General features: G+C 43.5%; 1 protein-coding gene across 8 annotated transcripts in view; it reads right to left on the bottom strand.

Moving 5' to 3' along the window:
• Positions 1 to 292: 292 nt before the first annotated feature.
• The window catches only part of ARHGEF28 (Rho guanine nucleotide exchange factor 28), a 165210-nt gene continuing 140805 nt past the window's right edge, over positions 293 to 24697 (bottom strand). For 7 of the 8 annotated variants that reach the window (XM_089779344.1, XM_089779346.1, XM_089779348.1 and 4 more), the window contains 8 exons: positions 23933 to 24115; positions 21512 to 21643; positions 20260 to 20354; positions 17277 to 17315; positions 17143 to 17190; positions 15306 to 15794; positions 13341 to 13608; positions 293 to 753 (listed from right to left, as the gene is read on the bottom strand). In XM_089779344.1, coding sequence (XP_089635470.1) covers positions 590 to 753; positions 13341 to 13608; positions 15306 to 15794; positions 17143 to 17190; positions 17277 to 17315; positions 20260 to 20354; positions 21512 to 21643; positions 23933 to 24115 — 1418 coding nt within the window. In that variant the 3' untranslated portion in view covers positions 293 to 589. The remainder of the gene's footprint in view (positions 754 to 13340; positions 13609 to 15305; positions 15795 to 17142; positions 17191 to 17276; positions 17316 to 20259; positions 20355 to 21511; positions 21644 to 23932; positions 24116 to 24697) is intronic. The other variant, XM_089779347.1, reaches the window with a different exon arrangement.

Here is a 24697-nt window from a genome sequence, read left to right as displayed (position 1 = left end):
GACTTCTGCTAAGGTCTAAACTGAAACCTCCATAATCAGCCTCTTCTGTGAGGTGAATCATGTCTGAATCCAATTCTGAAGAGAGCTGCAAGGCTAGTAACTCAGAAACCCATTTTGTCTTCCATGCAGAGTCCATTTTTATAAACATTACCACGCTCACTCTTACATCTTCCACTCTCATAACTATTTTTTAAAAGTTACCAATTCATACTATGAAAGCTCACGCATAGGCACTTATCTCTCAACACCTGAAATCTGCACTTCTAAACTTAAGAGAAAAGCAACACAGATCTTTATAGTTCCTATCAGTAGTTTTATGTGGTATCCTTATGACATTTATAAACAATACTTCAGATCATGTCCTTCTTTTGGTTGCTCCTTATGAAGCACTGGAAACAATGTGTCATAAATTAAAGATTACAAAAAATGCTTTTAAAAAAATAACTTAATTGTTATAGGTATGTAGGTGAAAATCTTGCACTGAATATTAAATACTACCCCTTAGAGCTTTTTGGTCATCAAGGCATACAGTTAGAAAAACTAAATATAACTTTATTCCAAAGTGCTACTGGTATTAGAAATTGTGTGATCAGAGGTAAACAATATTTTCTTCAACTCTTGCTCCATTTTCTGCATCTTGTGAGCTGTAAGATGACGGGTTCAGCAGTTCAACCTCTACAAGCGGCTGGACCTGAATGCATCCAGGATTCAGACTGTGCGTTCTTGGGCACTGGATCTGGGACAGAGTTAAGTCTGTAACACATATAGAAGACACAATAGCATAAACAAACTCACAACTGACAACAAAATTCTTACCATTTGTTAAACCACCACAATGTACATACAGTATTTGTGTATAAGGAAAAACCTAATTATGATAGGAATCCACCCCTACAGTGAAGCAAAATGCAGGCTTTTGTCATAGCAGAGTGAAATCAATGGATAGCTTTCCATTGCTTTCAAGGGCTTGGGCTGATGCTTATGTTTTTGGTAAAATGATTAAAAATGACAACTATATCCATAAAAGAAGTTTGTATCTATTCTGTAGTTGTTCTGCATGCACTTACACAATGGTATCAATTAGGGATATGATGGTGTAGACGTTTAAACAGTTAACAGATGAGCCTGGGCACATCAGTTTACCTTAACGGTCACATGCATGCACACCTCCATACCCTTCTGTGTCAGCATGGGGGGAGGGGAGGAGCAGGCAGGAGCCAGTGCCCGAATGCAGCACAGGGGAGGGAGCAGGCAGTTCCCCACCCTGCATGTAAATTTGTAACTGCTGAAAATTTCAGCAGTTACATGTTTACCCAATAAATGCATTTTTAACATCCCTAGTATAAGTACCATAAGAGATGCGTTTGAAAGGCAGCATATAGTACATGTTCCGTTTGTCCTTGTTAAAAAATATGTCCGCACATAAGGGGTGTATTTTCAGCTAGTCTGACATTTTATTTGTGGGTACATTTTTGTGTAAATTACATAACAGCCAAACTGGTACCAACCACAACTGGAAGCCAGTATACTGGGTGAGATGAACCATTGGTCTGACCCAATGCCAGATTCTTCAGAGTGAATGAACAGAAAAGGGCAGTTATCAAATGAGCCATCTCCCAGGTGCTGGTACTCAAAGTTAGACACACCCAGAGCACAGGGTTCTGTCCTTCATCATCTTGGCTAATAGCCCTTGATGGACCTATCTTCCCTGAATGTACCTAAATCTTGTTTGAAACCAGTTATATTTTTGGCCTTTGCAACAACCCCAAGCAGCAAGTTTGAGAGAGTGACTGTGCGTTGTGTGAAGTACAGGCAGTCCCCGACTTACGCGGATCCAACTTATGTCAGATCCGCACTTACAAATGGGGCTTTTCTAGCCCCGGAGCTCACGGGCAGCGGGTCACCACCCGTGTCCTCCGGGGCGAGAAAAGCTTCTCCCGGTCTCCCTGGTCTACTGGGGGGGTCCAGCAAAGCCGCTGGACCCCCCCAGCAGATCAGGGACACCCGAGCAAAGCCGCCGCCTGGGCGGCTTTGCTCGTCTGCCCAGGAGCAAAGCCGCCCAGGCGGCGGCTTTGCTCGGGTGTCCCTGGTCTGCTGGGGGGGTCCAGCGGCTTTGCTGGACCCCCCCAGCAGACCAGGGAGACAGGAGCAAAGCCGCGGAGCACGCCCGCAGCGGGACAGCCCGGGCGCGCCTGGGCTGTCCCGCTGCGGGTGTGCTCCGCGGCTTTGCTCTCTATCTCCCTGGTCTACAGGGAGACGGGGAGCAAAGCCTTGGAGCACGCCCGCTGCGGGCGTGCTCCGCGGCTTTGCTCTCCGTCTCCCTGGTCTGACCAGCAGACCAGGGAGATGGGGAGCAAAGCCTCGGAGCACGCCAGCAGTGGGACAGCCGCGGCGCGCCTGGACTGTCCCGCTGCCCGCGTGCTCTGCGGCTTTGCTCCGCGTCTCCCAGGTCAGCAGACCAGGGAGACGGAGCAAAGCCGTGGAGGACTTGGGCGGTCCCGCCACCCCTGTCTCCCTGGTCTGCTGGGGGGCGGGGTGCAGCTAGTGCCCCTCCCAGCAGACCAGGCTTTTCTTGCCTACCCCTGGGGTAGAGCAGCTGGGGGTTGCCGGGTTGGTCCCGCAGCGCCGCTCCGGACCAACCCGGCAGCACCCCAGCTGCTCTGCCCCAGGCGTCCTGATTCAGCCGCTGCTGGTCAGTTTCAGCAGCGGCTGAATCAGGACGCCTGGGGCAGAGCAGCTGGGGTGCTGCTGGGTTGCTCCAGTAGCGCCAAGGAGCCGCGCTACTGGAGCAACCCAGCAGCACCCCAGCTGCTCTGCCCCAGGCGTTCCCAAGTCAGCCGCTGCTGAAACTGACCAGCGGCTGACTACAGGAAGGCCAAGGCAGAGTTGCTCTGCCCCAGGCTTCCTGGAATCAGCCGCTGATCAGTTTCAGCAGCAGCTGACTTGGGGACGCCTGGGTTTCTTAAGTTGAATCTGTATGTAAGTCAGAACTGGCATCCAGATTCAGCCGCGGTTGAAACTGATCAGTTTCAGCAGCGGCTGACGCCAGTTCCGACTTACATACAGATTCAACTTAAGAACAAACCTACAGTCCCTATCTTGTACGTAACCTGGGGACTGTCTGTACTCTTTTGTTTTAAACCTATAGCTTATTCATTTATTAGGCTATCCCTGTTTCTTGTATTATGTGAAGGGGTAAATAACACATCCTTATACACTTTCTCCAACCATTCATGATTTTACAGGCCTCTGTCAAATGCCACTGCTTGCTTCATCTCTTTTCAAGTTGAAAAGTTCCAGTCTTTTTTTTTTATCACTCCGCATATGGAAGCTGTTCCATACCCCTAATTGTATTTTTTGCCATTCTCTATATTTTTTCCAATTCTAACAGAATATGTGGTTTCCTTTAGAAGCTGTATCATTGTACTGTTATGTTTTGAGATGCAACCTGCATCACAAGGAGAAGGTGATATTGCACAGAGGACTGCACGCAAGGGGTATTGGCATCAGCAAGTCTTGATTTCTGATCCTGGCTATGCCTTTATTGTTACTTGGATCTAGTTACTTCCCTCTTATTCTCAGTTTACCCCAGTATGTAAAGACATCAGTATGTAGCTACCTCCCTCCCAAGGACATCATAGGATTACCTGAGTAATGTCTGTACAGTGCTTTGAATGTACAATGCACCATGAGTGCTAAGTGTGATTTGTATTGTGAAGATCTTGCTCTTTAGGTGTCACTGATTATGCACTTCCTGCTAATTACAAATTTGAGAAAAGGAAGGAAAATGAAAAGCCTTTGCTGTGGCTATTTTCCACTACATTTAGACAACAAACCAATAACTGCTTTGGTGGCTCAAACACATTTTGCAACATACAGTTCACAAATGGTTCCATTTGTACAACAAGAGGCAAGCATTTACAACACATGGAAACACTTCTGACTCCTGACATCACGATTGAAAGAAATGATTTATGGACAGTTTTTGGAATTCTGCTCACACACACAGACTTTAAGAACAGTTAGGACCAACATAATTCAGCACATTCCAGGCAACAGATCTTCTCCTACCCACTCCTCTGAGGCCATGTCTTCACTTCACAGATTGATGCTGCTGATGTTGAACTTCTGGAGATCGATTTAGCGGGCCTAGTGAAGACCCCTAAATCGAATGCTGAGGGCGCCCCCATCAGCATTGGTACTCCTTGCTGTCATGAGGAATAAGGGAAGTCAATGGGGGCCTTTCTCCTGTCAGCCTCCTGCTGCGAGGATGGTGCCACAACTCAGCTTAAAATATGTCAATTCCACCTATGTTTTTACATAGCTGCAATTGCATACCTTAAACCGACCTTCCCCTATAGTGTGTACCTGACCTGAGTTATTGAGGTCTTCAAATCACAGTTTAAAGAATTTAAATTCTGAGAATTTGCATGTAAACTAGTTTAAACCTGTAAGTTACCCCCTGCTGCAGAGGATGGTGGCTCCTGTGATGTTACAATGCTACGCCAAAGGCCCACATGTTGTGGGTGTCACATGTGAGGCAGGGAGAGGGAACACGAGAACTGTAAGGGCACGTCTACACAGCGGCGTAAAAGCCGAAATAAGGTATGCAATTAACTTAGCTCAAGTCAAGAGTTTAATTGTGTAGCTTATTTCAGCTTTTGGCACTGTCACCACTCTTCCTTCAACTTCCCTTACTCCTCATAAAATGAGGGTTACAGGAGTCAGAATAAGAAGTCCTTCAGCTCAACCTTATTTCAACCTAATGTTGAAATAACTGCTTGTAGTGTAGACATGGATTTTGTTATTTCAGAATCACATCAATTATTCCAAAATAATGCTGTTGTGTAGACATAGCTTAAAGGAACAATGAGGTTAAGCCAAAATGAGGAGTAGCCATTGCTTTATTATGAGGCTCTTAAAATAGCTCTTTCAAAGTTCAAGAGCACATGAGTCTCAAATATGGGATGTTTCAGCCACTATGACGGTATCAAATATTTTTTGGCCTTCAAATGCTTGGTGTAAGCTGACAGATGAAGAAAGCACTATTCTTGGCTGCCATTTGAATAAGCCGGAACATAGACTGACTGTGTCATCTTAGAGACACATTGTGCTTTTATTAGGCAGGGCCTGTGCATGGAGAGGGTGCTTCAGTGCAATGAGAACTCTCCAGAGAGCAGATGGTACCACAGTTGGCAGCAAGATGCTAGCTGCTCAGGGAAGAATGAAGGAACTGTCTCAAAACAGCAAATGAGTACCTCGAATGCAGGAAGAGTTAAACAAATTGGGCCTGTTGTATGTTTACATGTATGCCACTCTGCACTCTTGGGGCTGCATCTACACTGGAGGGCTTAACTCAAAATAAGCTACGCAAATTGAGCTATTTCAATTGCGTAGCTTATTTCGAAATAGGGAATATCTGCACAGCACTTATTTTGAAATAGAGCACTCTTCCTCTGACTTTCCTTATTCCACGTACAATGACGGTTACAGGAGTCAGAGTAAGAAGTCCAACTTGACAGTCAGTATTTTGACACTATTTCGAATAACTGCCTGCTGTGTGGATGTGGACTGCTTATTTTGAAAGTGTTGCAATGTAGACATACCCTTGTTATGAATAGTAGTGACAGCTAAAAAGAGCATGATCCTCTTCTTCAGAACCCTGATGTATGGTCTGCAGTGCAGGAAAATGTGTTGCAGTTTAGTGACAGATGAGCACGGATAGATTAAGATAAATCCTCCTTACTTTAAATGCATATCCAACATCTAATCAAAACCTTTAGAGCAGAGCTTGAAAAATGTACTTAATAGCTACCAGCCCAAGGCCTAAGCCTATTGTATGCTCATCCAAACAATCCACACTGGGGCAGAGTTCCATTAAAAAAGGAAGAAATTATAATACTCACGTGCTAAAGTGGAGTTTACTAGAAATAAATATTCTCTAATATTAATAATTAAGTATTAACTCAACTGCATAAAAAGCCACTGCAGATTACGAGTAAAGGTATAGGACAGCTCTATGTGTGAGCTTCTTTTGGTGGGTCCCATCTAACTCTCCTGCCTACAGCAGACACTAAATATAACAGACACACACAAGGAAGATTATACAACTAATTCTGAGTTAAGCAGTACTTTGTTCTGCTTATTTTTTACCTTCTCCTCCCCCAACTTTGAAGCAAAATTTCCAAATTTTAGAGCATCACACTACTATGGCCACTGAGGAGTAGCTCCAGATCTCTTTGGCAGAACATGGTTTAAACCAGAGCACTTCTTTTGAGGTTCTGAACACTGTCAACCGTGTCTGATTTTTTTGTGAGCTGAGGGCACTCAACCTCTCACAAGATGTGTTCAGCACCTAGCTGCACCAGCCCCATTATGATTCAATTATTTCTCTGTGAAATTATTAATATAATTGCTCATAACATCCTGTTCCATGCATCATGGTTATTTCCAAGTGACGCTAAACCTTGGCAAAAGCAGACTGTGTGGGAAAGGAAGAGGATATGGCAGCCAACATGAACAGAGGGCCAGATTCTTGGTCCCAATTTCAGCAGCATGTAACAACTGGAAAGTTGCTCTGCAGGAGCAGATGTGGGTTCCTCTGAGAAAGGGGAGTCCTCAGGCAATTTAGTACTGGAGCTGGCCTCAAAACATCTTGTTGCTTCTTCTCAGATCTATCTATCTATATGTTTTTTAGAGAGTTTGTGCATCCATCTGTCATTGATTCAATTTGTTCAAGAACTCCTCCTAAACGGTAAGAGCTAGGACCACCAAATTTGGTAGGCAGCTTCCTCTTTTCATAACTTAAACCAAGGTCAGGGTTTGGTTGTGCCACAAAAACAGGATGGCTACGTCTACACTGGCCCCTTTTCCGAAAGGGGCATGCTAATTTTACAGGTCGTAATAGGGAAATCCGCGGGGGATTTAAATATCCCCCGCGGCATTTAAATAAAAATGTCCGCCGCTTTTTTCCGGCTTTTAGAAAAGCCGGAAAAGAGCGTCTACACTGGCCCCGATCCTCCGGAAAAAAGCCCTTTTCCGGAGGATCTCTTATTCCTACTTTGAAGTCACCCTGCCCTGTTTCCTGCAACCCCACGCCCCCGCCCAGAAGGACCCGAGCAATGCTGGGTAAGTGTTCTTGTATTAAACAGCTAGATGGTGATGATCTGTTTTATTTTACTACCTCTTATTTAAACATACAAAAGGTCAAATCCTCAGCTTCTCCATTTTTCCTCTAGGCAGAGCTGAGGAGAGGAAGGCTCTCCCAGTGCAGGGTTAGTCAGCTACACCAGCTACCCTACCTCAGAGGGTGAGTTGAAGGCAGGAAAGGGTAGGAACCAGGTGTCTGAAAAGCCTTAGACAACTGTATGCTACACTAGCAACTGCTTCAGCCCAGGCCAACCCAGTATAGATACAGTGGAAAAATGGCTTTAAGCCACCCTTTTCCCTCAGCTGAGCATCTGGCCCTGTGAGTTTAAATGAGAGTTATTGAAACCATTTAATGACAAAAGGAGCTAGAGGTTCTTTAAATAGCTGGTGAGCTTTAAAGTCCACAAAGAGCTAAGACACAGAAATATGTAGGCAGTTTTAGCATTAAAAAAAAACTAATCAAATTCTGTTTAAATGTAAAAGAGATGGCCCAAATGCATGTAAATGAACTGTGCAAGGAAGAGAAACTCATAAGGGATGTCATTTCTGTCCAGCCAGACTGTAACAATAGAGGGCAAATATAAGCAGGTTCAGGTTCCATGGATGGCTGAGGAAAAAGCAGAGGTCATATAAAGAGCTGTAATTGAGGTGTACAGTGGTCAGAAAATTGGTGCAAGTTACACTGCTTTGTCATTTGCACCCATGTACAATGCTGTGGACGAGCAAAACAAGGGACTGGCCTGGTAATGCAGCAGGGAAAGTGACTAACAGGAAAAACTGACTGACTCCCCACCTTCAGCCCACTGTCATGCTGTATTGATTCAATATCACAAATGGTTCCCTGATTACCACTCTGTCCTGGAAACTGGTCTCTTCAGGTTGGCCTCAGGTGATCAAACACCATAATGATGTGGACAGAAAGGTACAGACAGGGTGTCAGGGAATTTAATAGCACACCACTACCATAAAATGTGAGTGTGAATAACGAAGTCCTCTACAGCTCCCTCCCGCTCTAACCCAGATTCCCTTTCTCCTCTCAGGCCCCCTTACAGTCCATATGCAATGACATCCCATGGAGTAGATGTAGAATTCCTTATGCCCCAACCCAACATCAGCTGCCATCATGTTCCCTGAATGAGGTTACTGTGATTTCAGGAGCCACACAGCATACATATCAGCTACTTTTTGCATAAAATACTTTTTAAAAATGCCATGTTTTTCTAAATAACCACACATCAACTTTTGTACCATGCACCAGGTTTTATCCCATCCCATCAGGACTAACAGCTGACATATCAAGTTCAGCCCAAAGGTATTTTGCTATGGCAGAGGTACTGTATGTAAGCCCCAAACCAGCATTCCTACATAATGGGAAGCTTTTACAGAAGCCTTGGTACTACTAGACTATTAGTTTTTTGTTACATTTTTCTTAAGTATTGTGTTACCTGTACATGTGATGGAGTCTGGGCTTTACAAAGGCAGGAATTAGGCATTCACTGACCATTGCAATTTTATGGGAACCGAGTGTCTAAATCCCTTAGGTTCATCTGAAAATTCCAGCCTACGTCATTACTGCATTTGTCTATATTCTGCCTATCACCACAGTATCTGTCTTGTATATAAAATCATTAGCAATGGCCAAATCCCCAGTGAGATTCTACTTGAGAGTTGTTAGGATTTTTATTCCATGCTGAATATTTTCCCAGTATTGAATGTATTTTACACATTAGGGGTTCAGCTGTGGCTGTGAACAACCCACCATACCAGCAATAGGATGAAGTGTGCTGCCCCATGGGGATGCCAGGAGCAGAGGCAATTAAATACAAGTTGGAGTGCACTGCCACTGTGCCCCTCATGGCAAGAATATGGATGTGCCCCCTACCTATGTGTGGCCATTTCTGCCACCTGGCACAGGGAGGTGGGTTAATGCCATAGTTACCCTCCTTTCCCTTTTTAAGTTACAGAGTCTCTGGACTAGGGATATAAACACCCATTAAACAATTGTTTAGGAGGATTCAGTTAAAAGCTTATGGACCAAGTTCATAGCTGGCTAAAATGGGTGCAACTCGGGGGGGGGGGGGGGAGGAGAGAGGAAGAGAGAGAGAGAACGAGAACGAGAACCAACCAGCTTTTAAAACATGTTCTCCCTACAGGATTTCCACTGGACACTAACAGCAGAGACTGAAAATCATGTATTACTAGAAATCACACTCTTCTACATACGAAATGCCTACAGTCTCATCTCAGTATGGAGCGCTGCCCATCAGCTGTCTGATACTGCTTAATCAAGAATTCACACCTAATTATTTTAATGTTGTATGTGTGGTAAGCATTGAACCTTTAGATGGATAATGATACACATGAGCCAATGGATATTCTGCTAACAATTAACATGTTTTATTGACCTACTTTAATGAGTTGGAAAATAATATAGCTGCCCTCAACTGATCAAGGGAAAATAATGATAATAAAACTTTAGAATTGTTTTTTTATACAAAAGAACCACAATGAATGTTACCAGCTGTGTGCATAGGAATTAGGGATGTTAAATCTAGGTTATTTTAGTAATCAAGAAGTCGATAGAGTTTTTAACTACTACTAGATCACTTAATAGGGGAAGGCAGCCCCGCTCAGTTCCGGCTCACGCTGGGACCAAACCTCACTGCAGCTCTGCAATTTAAAAGGCAGTAGGAGATAAGGATGTTAAAATGCGATTAACTGACTAGTCGATTAGTTGATGGAACTTCCATTGCCTAGTTGATAGGCACTTCCGAGGAATGTGGAACTCCGCGTACCGCCGAGGGCCAGCAGGAAGTCCTGCTGATTCCGGGCTGCACGTGGCGTGCCTGCTTTGAAATGCACAAGAGTTCCCAGCGGGAGCTCTTGTGCATTTCAAAGCCATGGAGCCCGGGGTCAGTGGGGGACTCTGAGTCCCCTGCTGACCCTGGGCTCCATGCTGTACTTCATGCCGCTAGGAGCCCAGGGTCAGCTGGGGAGTCCCCAGCTGAGCCTGGGCTCCATGGCAGCTACCCTTGAAAATGTGCAGAGGAGGCATTTTAAAGGGGCAGCCCACTGCACAGCTGATCCGCAGATCAGCTGTGTGGCGGGCTGCCCCTTTAAAACACGACCTCTGCAGCGATTCAAAGGAGCAGCTGCCATAGAGCCTGGGGTCAATTGGGGACTCCAAGCTCCCCGCGGCATTTCCCCGGACCCTGGGTTCTGCTGCCCCTTGGGCGGAGGGGGCCGTTTCAAAGTGGAAGCTGATGTACAGCTGATCAGCTGTGCAGCAGTTTCCCCTTTGAAACTGCCACCTCTGTGTCTTTCAAAGGGGCAGGTGCTGTGAAGCCTGGGGTCTCCAGTGGATCCTGGGCTCCACCTGTGCTCCCCAGCCAGAGTGAAGAATGTAGCAAACTGTGCAGTTTCCCCTCACTACCTGACAAAGAGGAGCAGGCAGCAATGTTCCCATATGAATAGGGGATGGGGGGAGGGGGAGAGCTTCAGCACCAGCCCTCCCTAAAAGACACCTTGGGATTGGGAGGCTCAGGGCTGGGGCAGTCCCAGCTGTGGGGGAGGGTGCCTCCAGTTACTCCCTCTCACCTGTCTGGTGATTCTGTCTCTTTTCTGTATGGTTTCATGAAAAGCAATCCAATTCCAGGCATATCCCATTTTCTTGGAACAACCAATCCTTTACCTTGTTTAAGTTACAGTAAGAGGAAACTGTGAACTGAATTTGGTGGTCTGAGCTCTTACCATGTTAGGGGAAGTTCTTGAACAAACAGACACACACAAACTCTCTCAAATATACAGCAAATCAGCTTTTCTACCAGGTTCATCAGAGTGACTTACAAACGGTAATGAATCAAGGAAGATATTCAATAAGACCAAAGCTGAAATAAAACCTCATGATACCCCAAGCTAGCTGCCTCCTTAAAAACTTGATACAGGCAGTCCCCGACTTACGTGGATCCGACTTACTTCGGATCCCTAGATACGAACGGGGTGAGGCAACTCCCGCACATGCGCAGCAGCATTCCCGGGGCTCGCTCACCTGGGTCCTAGGATCCTCCTCCTCCTCGGGCCGGCTCCAACTGGGGTCCCGCAGAGCTGCCAGGCAGAGGAAAAGTGCCTCCCCACGCCCGCTGCCCCCCCCCATCCCCCTGCCAGCAACAGACTGCCCCCTCCCCTGAGCAACAGGCTGCCGAACAGACAAAAGCAGCCTCTCTGCCCCTCCTCCCCTCTATACATGCCGGGCTCCCGGAGCGCAGCAGCATCCCCGGGGCTCGCTCACCTGGGTCCTAGAATCCACCTCCTCCTCCTCTTCGGCCGGCTCCAACTGGCCTCTGCCTGCAGCAGCTGGCCACAGGGACAGGGATCCCGCAGAGCTGCTGGGCAGAGGATAAGTGCCTCCCCACGCCCGCTGCCCCCCCCCCCGCGGCCTCGCATCCTGCACGCCTCCCCCCTCCCCCCCTGCCAGCAACAGGCTGCCCCCTCCCCTGAGCAACAGACTGCCGAACAGCAGACAAAAGCAGCCTCTCTGCCCCTCCTCCCCCTATACATGCTGGGCTCCCTGGGCAAACAAAGACTCCACCAAAACAAACAAAGTGCTGGCCTCATTGTGTTAGCAAAAAAAGGGCCCTCCTCCTAGAACCCTGGGTGGTGTGTGGAAATAAAGCTATTAGCTCAAAGCATGGTGCAGAGCTGTTTGGTATTTGATGAGTTACTCCTTTAGTCCTGAGTTTGTCACAGGGACAGAAATAGATGTGAAATCTTCTGAACAGGGGAACAGACAGCAAAACAAACATTAGAGGGGAGTTAACCTTTCCCTATGCTATCCAAAACTAAAAAAAATGTTTGGCTAGAGTTTCCCCTACAATATGTACCAGTTCCGACTTACATACAAATTCAACTTAAGAACAAACCTACAGTCCCTATCTTGTACGTAACCCGGGGACTGCCTGTACTTTGGAGTTTATCATTAACTTTAATTTCAATCCTTCAGCAAATTTTCAATCCATAGAACAATACTACTTGTTAAAACTCACCTGTAGAGCCCTGAAAATCTGCAGATACCCGCTTTATATCCACACTCATCTGCATCTTCAGATGTGCCTATCTGCAGCTCATCTTTGCACATATAGATGTGGATACAAATTTCGTATCTAAAACCCTGCATATGTATATTCACAGGTATCCACATCTGTGGGTGCTAATGGGGATATCCATGGCTCATTTTTGCAGATACAGATGCAGATACAAATTTTCTATCTACACAGGGCTCTACTCACCTGTTTTAACATTGAGTGTGAGATTTTATGAAATAGTATCTATCAACAGCTGTAACAGAAGCCAAACATGTTTTATCTACATCTTTCCCAGTTGTAGATTCTGTAATTTTGCAAATTTAATGAAGATCCTACAGTAACAGCTATTCTTATGCTCATGCTACTTATTGTTCCCAATTCCTTTATTTTAGAAATTATGTGATTTTCTTGCCATGATTAAGATGAGTCTTTCAATGCTATTCTCCGTAGACCCTCACTGAGGTTCTGAAGCCAAGGTTATGTTCAAGGATTATTCTAAGGTCTAATCATAATTTGGAAATTATAATTTAGAACTTGTCTAACTCACAAATGTCAAGTATTGAACAGGAAGGTTCTTGCTGTAGCCACTTGTTTGGAGACTTGACATTTTATACAGTAATGTCAAATACTAGCAAACCTTAGCATGTTGAAAAAGGCTTTAATTTGGTCGTATCCAAGATACAAACACAAAACAGAATAGCTTTTGCAAAGACTGAGTTATAATGGAATAACATACTCCATATCTATTTGGGGGTTCACCACACCGCTTGATTTAGGCACTTTAAAAATATTACCTATAGTGAATTGTTATGCAACTTAGTAGCTGAAGGGCCTACTTTTGTTCAATTTCTCTGACTTCCTTTTCTTGCCTCCCCTCAGTCAGCATAACTGAATTGTCTCAATCAAATCACTGTATTAGAAACTCTGCTCACACATCATCACAATCAAACTGTGATCAAGTACCAGCCACATGTCCACTCACACTGCTACAATATTATCAGTATTCACTTTTACTACTAAATTGCCTTTAGGAATTATAGAAATAATCCCATTAAAAGGTGATGGACTGCCTGTTTTGTCTATTACATGCAGATTTAAAGTGTTATTTACCATTATTACAAGAATCCTTGTTGCTTTTGCAGGAGGATACCTGATGGCAGGGAGCAGTAGACTTCCAGAGTTCATGGGTGACTGCTGGTGGATTTTCACTAGTCCTGCTTATTTCTGAACTGGCGGTGTTTATCCCATATACACCATCCTGGTAAACTAGAGTTGGATTTGACCTGTTGAGACTGTTTAATGACATCTGTACTAAAGCTTCATTTATGAAGAATGAATTTTCACCACAGAAGCTCTCCATCTGATTGCGTCCCATTATCTGCACAAGACAAAACAAGCAAATTACGTAGCTGACCACTTCATCATTGTCTCTCATAAGGTCCCCTCTTATACTAGCTGCCTATAAGGGTGAAATTTATAACAAAAACCCACTTTATATACCAGGTACTAGGATAAACACATTATTCTTATACAATAAAACATGTTTAATCAACAAGAGACTGCTAAATAATGTTACAACTCTATTCATAACTTTAAAAAAACATATTAATGTTTTCCAAATGGGAAATAACAATGGGCCAGATCCGGGGAGGAGTGAGCTTTTGCTACTCTTTCCATCTGTCAGTGTTGGACTGTGATACTTGGAAAGAATGAGCAGACATGGCAAGATAATCACCCCAGATACAAACTGAAAGAAGCTTTTAAAAAGCCATCAGTGTTTTCTTTTTCAGCAAATCTTGCAACAGGCAGAGAGGTGGGTCAATCCATGAGGCCACCCTGGAGACAGTCTTTGGGGACAAAGACTGAAGTTCAGCCATAGTGAGTAGCTTATAAAGTTTAGTCAAAGGGATGGAAAACAGGAACTTGATGAGGGGTGTGGAGGGAGCTGTTAGCATTGCAACATTCAAATACACACACACACACTGGAAACTGAAATAATCTCCATCTGCACTGGTGCTCACACTGCTTTCAAGGGTCAGGTCAAATAAGTAGGCAAATGGACAGAGGTCCTCATTCACTTCTCACTTTGAATGCTGGCCTGAACTGAGCCTCAGCTGGGGCTGGTCAGGGACATACGTGGTTTTCTGTCAACTTTTCGCTCTTTTGCCCCTAACTCTCAAGATTGTTGGTGGGGGAGGGGTCGTTGCGCAGTTTGGCTCCTTCGTATCTCAGAGCAGACTTGGATTCTGTAAATTGTGTCAACTGACGATGGCTCCCACCAGGCACTATACTGGTCAGGATTTTGCTGACCTGCAGCACAACTCCTCCCACCCACATCCAAGAGGCTTCTTGAGAGAGTGGGTGGCCTAAAGCAGCCTTTTACCCACCCATGGCTCCCACACTGCTCCCTTGCACCAGCACTGTTGCAAAGGGACTGACACGACTGTCTAGAGATTTCTAAGGGTCAGATCCTCAACAGTCTGTACTCACATATGGATCTAGCCTTCCTCTGAGAAATAGGGCCCCTCTTGGTCCAGAAAATAAAACATTTCCCAACTATTTAATGGGAAAGCAATAGTGGCAGAGTAAAATGTGGATGTGATGAATCTTTTTATTTCCTCACATTTATAACCCATAGGCCAAGTTCCATTCTGCAGGGCTCCCAGCCCATGGTTCCTCCTGAAGCAAGGTCCCATACACACCAACTCAAGTTACCAAATGAAGTAACAGACTTGTCTCAGAGACAGGGCTGGATTAAGGGGGGAGTTAGCTGGGCAGCTGCCCGGGGCGCCAACCTATGGGGGGCACCTGATGGCAGCTGTAAGGGGCACCGCACACCCGATTGCAGCTGCAAGGTGCGCAGCGCGCCGGGAGAGAGAGGGGCAGGGCCACGCATGCACTGTGTGTCTGGGGGCGGAGTCGCGCATGCGTCACGTGCCTGCTGCCCGAGGCGCAGGAATGGCTCGAGCCGGCCCTGCTCAGAGAACACTTCCTGCAATTTCAACATCTCAAGTGTAGGTCAGCATAATAGAATAGTCTGAGTCAGGGGAGAATTATCGAGGGGAAATTATGTACCTCATTGCTCACTGAAGATGGCAATGTTGCTGGCAAGCTGCTCTGGCGGCTGTGTTGCCAGTGCCACAATATCTTTTGTTGCATCTTCACCTTATCTCTTTCTATTTCCACCATCCGCTGGCCCTCCTTAAGCCTTTCTAGGTCCTGCTGGAACTCTTGCAGCTGATGCTCCAGTTCTCCCTGGTTCCTGTGAAGATTCTCTTCCTGACACATGCAATCTCTCTCCCGCTCCTGCAGCTGACTCTCTCTTATCTCCTGTTCCCGTTGTTGCTGGTCACACTCACGGGCCCAGCGCTGCTGCTCCTGATGAAACTGTTGCTGAAGTTTCTGTATATTTGCTAGTTCTTCCCTTTGTTTTTCCAAATTTCGGTATTTTTCCTGGTCAAGCAGTAGGTTTCCACGAGAACTGTGCCCACAACTAGTCCTTTCATGCTCTTGCAGTAGTGTCTTATGGATCTCCACATGACTGTCCTGGATGGTTACGGCTGCCTAGTCACCAAAAACAAATATTAATTTCCCTTTGGTTAGGAATTTTCTATATAAGCATTGTGTAAATATATTATTATTTTCCTTAATCAGTGCTCAAGTGTTTCTTTGGAGTCTGTTCATCATGCTTGCACAGTTCTGTGTTCATTCATGACATTTTGGAATGAACAGCATCATTTTGCTCCTTTTCAGGGAGTTTTTAGTTACTGATGAATATTATCATCTCATTTTAATATTATAGCCATCCCCAGAAGCACCAGTTAGGCTCAAAGCCTCATTGTGCTAGATGCCATGGTGCAATAAATCAATAAAAAGGGCTTCTGCAGAGAGATCAGCAATGTTGCTTTTCATCAACAGATTTCAAAAAGCTCAACATCCTATTATACAGACGAAACTCCCAGGATAGACACAGCTAACTGCAGCAACTGCATTGTCGCACACTTGTACAGTAGATGTAGTTTCACGAACACTTTACAAACTAATTAATTAGGTCTCACACCACCAATGGATGTAGCCAAGCAATTAGCAGCTCTAATCCAAATTTCTGGACTGAAAAATTTTCCCATGGAAAAATGTGGCTTTATCAAAATTAAAATTTTTCATGAGAAAAGTCTCATTTTTAATGATTTTTTTCTTTTGGAAAACAAAAATATTTCACTTTAAAATGACACATTTTGACCTTTTAATTGTAAATGTCAACATTTTTAATAAGTTTATATTTTTTATTTTTAGTATTTCCATTTTTATGTGAGATGAAAACTAATACTGAAATGTGGGATTTTCCACTTTTTGACCATTCTTGGTAATTATACCCTGTTTACAGTTATGAAGTTAAATAATATAGCCAAGATCACACAGTGAGTTAGCAGTATAGCTGGCAACAGAACCTAGAAGTCCAACTCCCAGTAGGTTATTCTAAGCATTACACAAATCTCTTCAATTACTGGTCAACCATATCCAAATCTGACTCCTGACAATAAAGCTAAGGGACTCAGAGGGGAGGGAGGTGTTCTATTATGCAAAAGCTAGTTATACAATTTACATGATCTAGGGAGTGTTTTAACTGAAATATCCAAATTTTCCATAATTCTGAACAATATCTGGAAAGGAGATCAGGTGGAATTTGACAGATTGGTCTGGATCCTCCATCTTATTTTCTCTGTAGCCCTTTGGAAATTCTTGAAAGGAGATTATCACTGCAGCATAATATAAATCAACGCCTGTTATATGTTATTTGAATTATGCAATAGTGAAAAAGTCAACAGATTGTAATATGGGGCAAGATTAAAAACCTTTTTTAAAGTGAAACATTAAAAGATTCATTACTGTATGAATTTAACAGAGTTCTCACCTGTATGCTATACAAGAGACGGGTTAAATTCTGGATTGCTTGTACAACCTGGAAAATAAGAGAAGGATTTTCAAAATTATGACAGCTATGAAGTTTAATTAAATGATAAATTCATATTTAGACTTCATACTCACCTCTGTTGATGTGGAACCTGAGAAATTAATGTGTTCCACCTACAATAAATATAAATACACATTGAACTGAATAGCTGTTATAAACTTTGAAATAGGATATTCAAAGTAATGCTTTTTTCCTAGCACAAATACTCATATTGCTAATGCATGCAATTACTGGTACTCAGTCAAACTTTCCTTTGTGTCATGTGAAAAAAGACAAAAACAGTAATCTATGAAGACTAATAATTCACCAACACTAGCAATCACTAGCAAGCCCAAGGACAACTGTAAAACAAGAAGCATTTCATCCATAATTTTAACCCCAATGTGGAGAAATCCTACTAAGAAATGGTATTTCCATTAATGCTTTGCTTCCTTGACAGTTTTGCAAGAACAATATTCTTATCACATCATGTACTGTAGAGTGACCTGTGTTGCTTACAATCAGTTGTAACAGATTCCTGAAGAACCACTAGCTATGTAATAACACAGCAAGAAACTACAACAGGGCTTGTAACTAGCAGACTAGGATGATTGCTTTAAATGTGTTATGAAGCATAAAGCAGAAGGGTGAGAGCCTTCAGCCCCCCGAAAAGTGCACCAATAGCTTACTAATATGAATTCTATCGAGGCTTGATGCAATTGGAGCTGGGTCATTAATTTTACATTTCATTTTTTTTCTTAAGACTACAGTATTTAAAATGTAGGAATGGGGGTTTAGACAGGAGTGGAAAAGTAACCCACAATCCTTCCATTATGAAAAGTTGCTCCTATGAGAAGGTTAAGGAAAAATAAATATGAAAGAGGCCAAACACAATCCTTTCCTGACTATTTTTAATACCTTTGGGATTAGTCTTCTACTGTTTTTGGTTGCCTGGAATATTTGGACTCTAACTTCTTCACGACAACAGCCATATCTTCAGCAGCAGTTTGTGCACCAAAACTTACTGCTGAGTCCTACTTTCTGTTACAAAGAATAAATTAAGGGCCTGATTTAGTTTTGATAACAGAAAAGTGAGGACAGAAATGGAAGAGTCAGAAGCTGCTGCTGAAGTCCCAGTGCAGCAGGATCACTTAAAAATGGAAACAGCAGCTTTCCCATGTGGCCAGGTTGCAGAGCTGAGCAGCACTGAAGAAGTAGGTAGGCAGCTTTGGTTAAAGTTGCAGTAGGAAAGAGGGGGACCGTGAGGCAGAAAAAGGGGGACAAGTCACAAGCAGGAAGGAGGGACCAAGAGAAGGAAAGGTGGAAAGACTGGCACAGATGGCAGGACAGAGGGTGATTGCTTTAACATCCCACATGTCTTATGGAGAAGGGGATTTCTAGGGAGGAAAAAGTGATCAGCCATTAATGGGCATGAAATGGAACTGAAATCACAGCTGTGCCTGGCTGGCAGCTGACATCACAAAAAATGGTGAATGGCCAATCAGAATATGGTATTGGACACTTGGGGTACGTCTAGACTACATGCTTCTGTCGCCAGAGGCATATAGATTAGGCTACCAGGCATAGGAAAATGAAGCAGCGATTTAAATAATCGCCGCTTCATTTAAATTTACATGGCTGCTGCGCTGAGCCAACAAACAGCTTATCAGCTGTTTGTCGGCTCAGCGCGGTAGTCTGGACGCGCGGGTGTCGACATCAAAGGCATTTGTCGACCACCCAGGTATGCCTCCTGGGATGAGGTTTACCTGGATGGTTGACAAATGCCTTTGATGTCGACCCCCGTGCGTCCAGACTACCGCGCTGAGCCGACAAACAGCTGATCAGCTGTTTGTTGGGTCAGCGCGGCAGCCATGTAAATTTAAATGAAGCGGCGATTATTTAAATGCCTATGCCTGGTAGCCTATGCCTATGCCTGGTAGCCTAATCTACATGCCTTTGGCGACAGAGGCATGTAGTCTAGACGTACCCTTGGTGCCCATGACCTTTTTCTAATTATTTGAGAACATCAGCTATTCCTGAAATCCCTTGTCTCTTCTCTTGTCTGTGGTTAGACTGCCATCTCTTGGTGACTCTGATTTATTGCACAGCATGAAACTTTCCTTCCCAGCTGTTTTGGCTTAAAGCCCCAACTCTGAGATAGTTCTTCTCAGAACCCGAAGTGGATTTAGTGCATCTTAGTCCACTTTCTCTCCCTTTTACCCCTCTGCTGGCTTTTTTCCTTTTTCAAACATTTTTACAATTTTGCTTTCCATTTTTAGTACTTTTCTCCCATCTCTCTCTCTTTCCTATTTTCTGCTTCTCTGTAAAGCTCTCAGATTGCTCCTTCCTCCATAGAAAGTCCTTATTTTTTGCCCAATTTTGACCCCTGTTCTAATTTTCTGAAAAAGCATCTTGCTGCTGCTGCTGCCTGTAGCGTTTCATATGCATGCTCCATCTAGAGGAGATGTTTGAGTCTGACAGTTTTGGATTCATTGCATGAGTTGTTTAAAGATTTTGAAATGGTGGTTGTTTCTCTTATTGTGAAATTGTTCTCTTTTGTATCTACTTAACATTCAAAAGTTACTCTGTGTAAGAACACCAAACCTGTTTTATCAGGGAAATCACCCTGGTAAGGACAGACAGCACAAGTCCTATTTGTGCCAAAGTGGGGAGAGGGGAGACTTTCACTGCCATGTGCCAGAGAATGAAGGGGGTCCCACTATCAGCTCAACATAAGCTGGTGTTAAGGATGGTGATAGTAGTGGGTCAAGTCCAGTGATCCAGTAGCATGAACAATGCAGAAATGGTACGGAGAGGCTGCTGCTCCAGCTCACAGGCTTGTAAGTCTGCCAAAGTGATTTTTCTAAAAACATTTATGGATTAACCAGTGACCTTCGTTTCATTTCTTTATTTGGACTTAATAAAATGCACCCAGTCCCGTCCTGTGAACATACATACAGTCCAATTCCAGAGTATTGTTAATTTATCTACCTCCTTATCTATCTGCACTGCAGGCACCTCCAGATCATCAGGGTGCGTGCTATACAACCTCACAGAAAGATACGTTATTTACAGTACCTTTTCCTCCAGCACAGAATCTGCCACTTCATTCACAGCATGACAAATCCTGGGATTGAAGTCAAAAGATTCTTCATCTCCTTTTATTTCTGTAGCTAGTGATGAATACCCCAACAAAGTGTGAGAGAGAGAGACCGGGGGGGAGAGGGAGAAGAAAGATGCTAAACATGAAATTGTTTCTCTTTTCAGAAAAAGTGTGCCAATACATACAGTATGATGAACCTACAGTATACTGAAATTACAGATGAGAGAGGGAAGGTGACATTTTCTTTCTTTCCTATCTCAAATAAATAAGAAATGCCTCACCCATAAAAATATCTGCAGTAAATAAATATAACTGAAACTTCACTGTATCAGTAGTTTTGCAGAGTTTAGTACCAGAATTTTCAACTCACATTTTCAATGCAAATTAAGAAACCTACACTGTGTAATAGCCATAAATTATTGGACTGTCAAGTTCTGCACATCAATTGATTCACAGAGCCTCTCATGAAAGTCAGCAGAAAATATTTAAAAAGCAATATATGCTTGCTCTGGAGTTGAATAGTGAAGACGAGATAGCGTATTTACTACATATAGGCTATGTCTACACTACAACATTTTTGCGCAAAAACCTGAGGAACAGCCACACCTCAAATGAGCTCTTGCACAATTAAATGGGCAGTTAAACAGCAGAACAGAGGGCTTTTTCCGCTATAGGTTAAACCTCCTTTTCTGAGGCATAACTGTTTTTAGCGCTACAACTATTGTGCAAGAAGGCAAGTGTGGACACTCCAGAGCACTCAACAGGTGCTCTGATGGCCATTCTTTGAATGGTCATCAGAGCTTTCTTGCGCAAGTGCGTCCATGCAGTGTGGATGCTCTCTTGTGCAAAAGCACATGGCTTTTGCAATGTGCTTTGAGGTGTGGACGTGCGCTTGCGCAAGAAGTTTTTGTGCAAAAACTATTGCGCAAAAGGCTTCTTGCACAAGAAGCATGTAGCATAGATGCAGCCATATGGAATACTAATGTAGATTGGAGGAAGATACACATCAGGGTAGATCCTCCACTGACTTCAATGAAGCTATGACAATGTAACCAGCTGAGGATCTGCTCTTTTGTATATGGTTTTTATTCTTACTGCTACTACTACTACTACTACAACACCAATCTTTATTGATCTTATACTGTTCTGGAATGCAGAAGATTGGGAAACATCCTGAGATAATTGGTACTGTTATCTGAGAAAGTAAAAGCAGCAGGTTTTACTTACAATCAGTAGACGAGTCAACTATTTCATTGGTACTAGGTGAGAGTCTCAAGCTTGGTTCTCCAGGACTCTCCTCTGATGACCTGTTTGTGTCATTTGCTTGTGACGATGTTACAGCAACATGGAGGCTTTCAGCTGGAGTGGAAAATATGATACATGACAAACTCAAGAAACAACTGCATTCTGCACAAACAATTACAGTATCTTTGTACTGCAAAATGATCCCCTTTGGGAATTACTGTAACATCAGTTTGAAAACCCTGATGTCTAAGGCACAGTCAAGAGAAATGGAGGTGGTAAGGAAAATCAAAATAGAAAATGGGTAGAATGAGGAGGATGTGCGTTTGCTCCATTACACTTAGTTGTGAATGACTTACCCAGGGTTCCCATACACATGATTGTTTTTAGCTTATAACCAGGAGATAATTATTTCAAAAAATGCACCCACAGAGAGCTCAGGCTCCACTATGAAAATAGAAATACAACTTTCCAGCAACTGAATGATATCTTCTTGGCAACTAATGAACTTGGTAACTGATGAACTTCCTTTGAGAACTTGGTGTTTTGCACTGTAAATTTGTCTCTCTGAGTAGACAGTGTGACTCAATACATTTCATTCAAATATGATTTGTTTCAAATAATATTAGAAAAAAATATTCTTCCATTCATGAACATCTCCAAAACATGGGAAATTTTTTCCCTACAGATTTCACCTATCCTGAATCACAGTTTCCTTCTTTGACAGGGGTGTTTGAGGGTGGGGATAAGTACACATGCTATATCTTGAATTCAATAAGGCTTTAGATACAGTCCCACATGACATTCTCATAAGCAAACTGAAAGTGTGATCAACATGAAATTACTGAAAGGGGTGCACAACTGAGTCTCAAAGATTAGTGGTCAATTGTTCGCTGTCAAACTGGGAGGTACTATCTATAAGGTCCTGTGGAGTTCTGTGCTGGGTCTGGTACTAGTCAACATTTTCACTGATAGCAGAGTTGAGGGTTTACTTATAAAATTTGTGGCGAACACAAAGATAGGAGGGAACACTTCAGAATAAGGATGTTAAATTTCAATTAATTAATTAATCAAATAGTCGATGGGATTTCCATCGACTACTTGATGAGTCAATAAGGCAGAACGCCACGCTAGTCCTTTGAAATGTGCATGAGCCCTCTTGTACATTTCAAAGATTGAGCCCGGGATCACTGGGGGACTCCTGCTGGCCCTGGGCTCCAAGCAGTGTTCCAACTTTGAAATGCACAAGAGTCCCTGCTGGGGCTCTTGTACATTTCAAAGAGGAAGCCTCACCTGGAGCCTAGGACCAGTGGGGAACTCAGAGTCCCCTGCTGTCCCTGGGTTCCATGCAGCATTTCAATCTTTAAAATGTACAAGAGCCCTCAGTGGGGGCTCTGCACCCTCCCACAGAGCTAGAGCCTGCATCCCCGGTCTTCCCCTTCTCCCCCATTTTCTCTTTGTGACAGAAGCAGAAAGGGGGGAGGGAGTGACTAGTCAATTAGTGTGTTGACTATCCAATAAGCTTTGGCTTATTGGATAGTTGATTAATCGCTTACAGCCCTAATTCAGAAGACAGGATTAGAATTCAAAATGACCTTGACAAACTGGAGAACTGGTCTGAAATAAAAAAGATGAATTTCAATAGGGAAAAGTACAGAGTACTATGCTCAGGAAGGAAAAATCAAATGTACAACCACAAAATGGGGGATAATTAGCTAGGTGATAGTATTGCTGAAAAGGATCTGGGATTTACAGTAGATCACAAATTGAATGTGTACCAACAATGAGATAAAGTTGTGAAAAAGGTACTCTCATTCTATGGTGTGTTGACTAGAGTGTCATATGTAAAAAGACAGGAGGCAACTGTCCCAATCTTCTTTGCATTGATGAGGCTTCAGCCGGGTACTTTGTCCAGTTTTGAGTATCATGTTCAAACTGGAGAGAGCACACAAAGAGCAACAAAAATATAAAGGATTAGAAATTCTGACATATGAGGAAAGGTTAAAAAATTGGGCATGTTTAGTCTTGGAAAAAGAAGACTGAGGGGGATCTAATATGAGTTTTCAAATCTGTAAAGGGCTAGTATAAAGGGGATAGTGATCAATTGTTCTGCATGTCCACTGAAGGCAGCACAAATAGTAATGGGCTTTATCTGCAGCAAGGGAGATTAGATATTAGTAAAAACTGTAAGAGTAGTTAAGGTCTAGAATAGACTTCCAAGAGAGGTGGCCTGAGGCAGAGCAGGGACAGGAAGAGGCAGGGTGCAGATGGGGATTTAAGGGAAAGGTTGGAGTGGGGCAGAGCCTGAGGCTGAGCAGGGGTTGAGTACTGCTGAGGAAACTTGCAAGCCAGTGTTTGTGTTGTACAGTCATTGCCTCATTTCCTTCTTGTCAATCTCAATCTCACCTTCCTTGAGGGCTGCTGCCAGCAATGAGGAAGCCTGTGGCATTTCTCCTGAGTCAGGTTTGATAAGGAGATGGGGTTCCACATGGACATCCTCAAATCCACTCATATCTCCAAGCTCTGCATAGATATGCAGTTTGTCTTCCAAATAACTGCAGATCTGCTGGTCCTGGTTACTTAGAGATTCTATTAACCAAACATATTATGAACATATTATGTCAGCAATAACACCATTCTGTTCTGATGGTAGGGTACACTCCCCACTGCTCTTCTTATCCATCTGCCACATACTCATTGCTAATTCAAAGCTACTAAATACTTACAGGGAGCAATACAGGACCCAAGGAACAACTCAGTTTGCATGATACCTTTTGTAAACGGGAAGGGACAAGATTCATTCTGGCCATGTCTGCACTGATGAAAGCTGGTACAGATCCTGGCAGAAAAATCTGCACAGTGGCAGAAAGACTGACCATTGAGGAATTTTGATGATGTAATCTTGACTATATTGTGGACCCTTCAGCCATCTGATACAGCCCCCAAAATGGCCAATTCCAGGAAGGAGGTCTGGCTAAGGATTCAGTGCATCTCTAATCAGCCTCCACCAAGAAGGTTCCAGAGGAGATCTAAAGTTGTCTCCCCATTATGACCAAATATGGCTCTATTATTCATACCTATATGTGATTATAATCTTTGTACAAAATATACCTTGTGAGGTATCATTTGAAAACTAATAATTTGCAGGTCAATACTAATATCATAGTGAAA

Source organism: Pelodiscus sinensis, chromosome 6 (assembly GCF_052426305.1).
Source record: "Pelodiscus sinensis isolate ZL-2025 chromosome 6, ASM5242630v1, whole genome shotgun sequence".
Classification (NCBI taxonomy): Eukaryota; Metazoa; Chordata; order Testudines; family Trionychidae; genus Pelodiscus; species Pelodiscus sinensis.
The sequence above is the reverse complement of the archived record's forward strand: the minus strand, read 5'-3'. Positions and strand labels throughout refer to the sequence as shown.